The sequence below is a fragment of the Vitis riparia genome, chromosome 15 (genome assembly GCF_004353265.1).
Source record: "Vitis riparia cultivar Riparia Gloire de Montpellier isolate 1030 chromosome 15, EGFV_Vit.rip_1.0, whole genome shotgun sequence".
In the NCBI taxonomy this organism is placed as follows: Eukaryota; Viridiplantae; Streptophyta; class Magnoliopsida; order Vitales; family Vitaceae; genus Vitis; species Vitis riparia.
The window spans coordinates 15,313,855-15,317,900 of record NC_048445.1 but is presented as its reverse complement, the minus strand read 5'-3'; the positions used below and the strand labels follow the sequence as shown (position 1 = coordinate 15,317,900).

Here is a 4,046-nt window from a genome sequence, read left to right as displayed (position 1 = left end):
ATATAAGGTCCCAATTCTGATCACCAATTGGTTTTCAGAACAAATGGGGGCCTTGTCATAAAATACTCTGTGGTTAAGCGTGCTACAGTCAAAGAAATCTTAGGATGAGTGCCCCATTGGGAAGTACGGAGCACCTCGATCTACAAGTGGTATCAGAGCTTGGTCACATGTTTGACAGGTGAGCTAGCACTGTGGGTGAATGGCGAAGGCCTGGGGCATGGCCAAGACAACTAACAAAGATGGTAGACTATCACCGACGAAATTAATTTGTTACCAAAAATATTTGGCAATAAAAATAAAATTCGTCGGCATTAAATATTGACGACTTTTGGGACAAATTTTATTTTTTCGTGACAAAAATTCTTACTTTTGTCGATGAAATATTTCGTTGGAAAACACCTTCAGTGACAAAATTTTATTTCATCAAGGAAAACTTTGGGCGACGAAATAAGATTTTTGTCACGAAAATTTTAGCAACGGGTCTAGGGCGACGAACAAGGCACGAAAGAATTTTTGTTGGGGAATGTTTTTGTAGACGAAATTTAGACTTTCAGTGACAAAATATTTTGTCGCTAAAAGTCAATTTTCTTGTAGTGTCAAGATGGGCTCAATAGTGAAGGCCTTGGGCTTGCCTAAAGCCCTCTCCAACTTAATCTTTTGAGAAATAAAAGAGCATTTTAAAACCATTAGTAATTTCCCTAATGAATAAATTACATACTTCGAAATTTTCCAAAAATATTTATTTCCTAATTGGAAACCTAGTATAATAGGAGAATACCACCATGAAAAATAAAAAATTTCCATGAGAGTAATTTTCAAAAAGAATTTTAATAAAGTATCCACTTTTAAAATTTTAAAATCTATTTTCATAAAATTCTCTTTCTATACACAATTCCAATTAATAAATATTTTATCTAGGAAATGTTTCAAATAAATTTATTTCCATCAAATTTCTAAGACTTTTGGTAATAATCTTTTAATGATAAATTATCTCTAAAGAAAATTTTCAAAATATTTGTTTTCCAAATTGGAAACTCTTGTATAATAAGGAAATTACCAATTTATGAGATTTTGAATAATCTTGAGAGCACCTTATCAAGAAAGGAACTTTGATTCTCACATTCAAAAATCCTCATAAGATTTACTTTCCTTATTCCTTACACTTTTTCAACATAATAAATATTTCCATGAAAATTTCATAATAATTTATTCCATTAAATACTACCAAAAATTGGACCTTTTAGTAATTCCTTAATTGATAAAATATTCTCTATGAAAAACTCCCAAAAATGTTTATTTCCAAAAAGGAATTAAACAATCTATTTTAGAAAGTATTTTCAAAATAATTTATGTCTCCATTAAATTACTAAAACTTTTCAAAGTTATTTTGATAACCCTTCTTATCATGAGATTTTTCTAATCCATCATTTTTTTTTTAGACCAAGATTCTTGTACTAAAATAATTGCTCTCTAACTCCATATCATTGAAGTATCCAAACAGAATGGTTTCTTTCTCTCTCGGGGGGAGAGCCTGGAAGACCAACTATAGATATAGTTTTCCTTCTCTTACTAAGAAAGAACAAGAAAACCTCCTAATGAAGTTTCATTCTATTGGATCCCACATTCATTCCATTTAAAGTCAAACTTGTTTTGTGTACAAGAGTTATACTTATAAAAATCAAATTAACTAATCATTTTTAAAATTCTACTACGTCACATTTCTTCCATTAGAATCCCCTCTCATTTCCCCAAATTCATGTTTATCTATTAGCACTAGATAAAATTAGTTGGGTTTGTTATTATAAATCCATAAAAAAAATTAAATGAATACTATACATTAATTAACAAATAAGAATTTTATTTTATTGAATTTTAATTCTTTCAAACACAAGAAATTATTTAAAACCTAAATAATGATCAAAGAGGTAAAAGTACTTAATTTTTTTTAAAAAATGATAATTATGTTAATATATTTTTCCTTTTTTATATATATTTGTTTTAAAAAGGTTTGTAACTATTTTTGTAAGTTTGTATTTTACCTAAAAATTTGAAGATATTATCATGGTGAGTTTTATATTTGCAATATGTTATAACTTGATAAATATTAAATTTGAATGGAGATTATTAAGATTTATTTATCATTATTATTATTTATTTATTTATTTATTTATTCATTGGCTTTTGGAGAGGGAGAAAACAATATAAGATTTGTATAAGGGACACTTACATAAATAGGCATAGCCTCACCCACTCCCCAAGCAAGGCAAAAGGTTAGATTCGAAGACCGAAATATTCAAAATATTTTCATCGATGAGATTATCTTGGTTGCACTTCCATTTTTTAACTTTGGCTTGTTAGAAAATCAAGTAAATACCATCTTTCAATTCTAGTTTAATGAACCAAAATAGATCTATAAACTCACCTTGTGACATTGTGATAAAGATCACCTTATATAGATTGTTTACGATGTTGAGTCACTTTGGCAACAACTTATATCTCTTGAATGGGTATTGACATCTTGTATCTTCCCTTCCTTACTCTCTCACACTCGATGTTTGTATAAACATGATGAGAAATCTCATAAACTTAGGGTGAGTGGAGAGAGGGACCAAGAACCCTTTTATATCGTTTCAAGTGACATTCTATCAAAAGTCACAAATGAACACTTCCTTCTAAATATATGAATTCTTATTTCTTAATTCCATGTAGTATTCAAGGTATATGAAAATTTTAATGTAGGTACATGACTTTGGTCATTGTATCTTGTACACAACTTGGTTAGTTCATAACTTTGGTCATGATACCTTATATTTTTCCATGTGTTATATACATTTAATTTTCCCACATACATTAAATGTATAGTATGGGAAATGTAAATACATTAAGCTCATGAATTTGGTCATGCATAATGTTGTATTAACTTTATGTGGTCATGGAGGCCACACTGATTCCAAAATTGCTTTCATAATTATTTGTTAAAAATTGATCCCTAATTTATTTAAATTTAAAAAAAAAATAGAAGAAAAAGAAAGAAAAGTATCACAAGATTTTTCATTCTCAAGTTTTTTTTTAGGTAGATTTTAAAAGAGGAAAACACACCAACAATATTTATTCTTCTCTAGCTATCAAACCAGCACCTCACCTCATTGAATCCCATTGAAAAAATAATTTTTATTAATTTTTGTTTTATAATTAGTAAATATGTTTCTACTTTTTATTTTTAAAAGCAATTTTTTAAAATAGAAAATAAAAATGAGTACAAAACATGTTGAGCATTTATAACAAAATTTTAGAAATGATTGAAAAATAATATATGTTTTTAAAGTTCAAAAATAATTAAAACAGGAATGTATCCAAAGAGCAATAGGACATTCCACTCCACTTTTTCTAAAATATTATTCGAGATGATGAAATTAAAATTTTAAAACAATATATTAATTTCTAATTATTGAAAAAGAAAAAAAGAAAGATAAAAATAATAACTAATCCAGATTGCACATCGTATGCCATATTTGTTAAGGACATTGCAACAGACCCGAATTCATCGCTCTTACTTTGTTTTCTGCTTTGAATTCGTCCACAACTCCCATCCACCAGATTCCTCATCTTCAATGGAGGTAAGAAAAGACGATTTTCGAGTTCATCTCATCACAGGGACCTTCTTTGTTTGCATAGTTGCAGGTGGAACATGCCTTTGCCTGTACATTTTTCTCCCGGGAGCACAACACACTTCTTGGTACCCGATTGTAGGCTTCATTCTTGTGGGCATCCCATGGCTCTTCTGGCTTTTAACCTATTGCTATAGATGTTTCAAAACTGGCTTCCAACACATTCAGGAAGAACGAAAATTTGCTAAGGGGTTTAACCATGTTGCACCCAATGCTGCATCCTCAAGCCCAGCGACTACTTCTGCACAGACAGAATCTCAGGCAAATTCTTCTGGTAGCGAGCGCCGGGTGCATTTTGGGGCTGTTATCGTGGTGGGAGAGGACGGTGATATTAGCCAAGGGGAAGCCGATGACAATGCAGATAGCAGGGAGCCATAG

The 4,046-nt window shown here is 30.2% G+C and overlaps 1 protein-coding gene across 1 annotated transcript; it reads left to right on the top strand.

Moving 5' to 3' along the window:
* The first annotated feature begins 3,611 nt into the window (after nucleotides 1–3,611).
* Nucleotides 3,612–4,046, top strand: LOC117932002. The gene has a single exon (XM_034853059.1). It carries the CDS (start codon nucleotides 3,612–3,614, stop codon nucleotides 4,044–4,046), a length of 435 nt encoding a protein of 144 aa, XP_034708950.1.

What these genes read in the sequence shown, in the direction of transcription:
- LOC117932002 (XM_034853059.1), top strand. Translation starts at nt 3,612, where the DNA reads ATGGAGGTAAGAAAAGACGATTTTCGAGTTCATCTCATCACAGGGACC.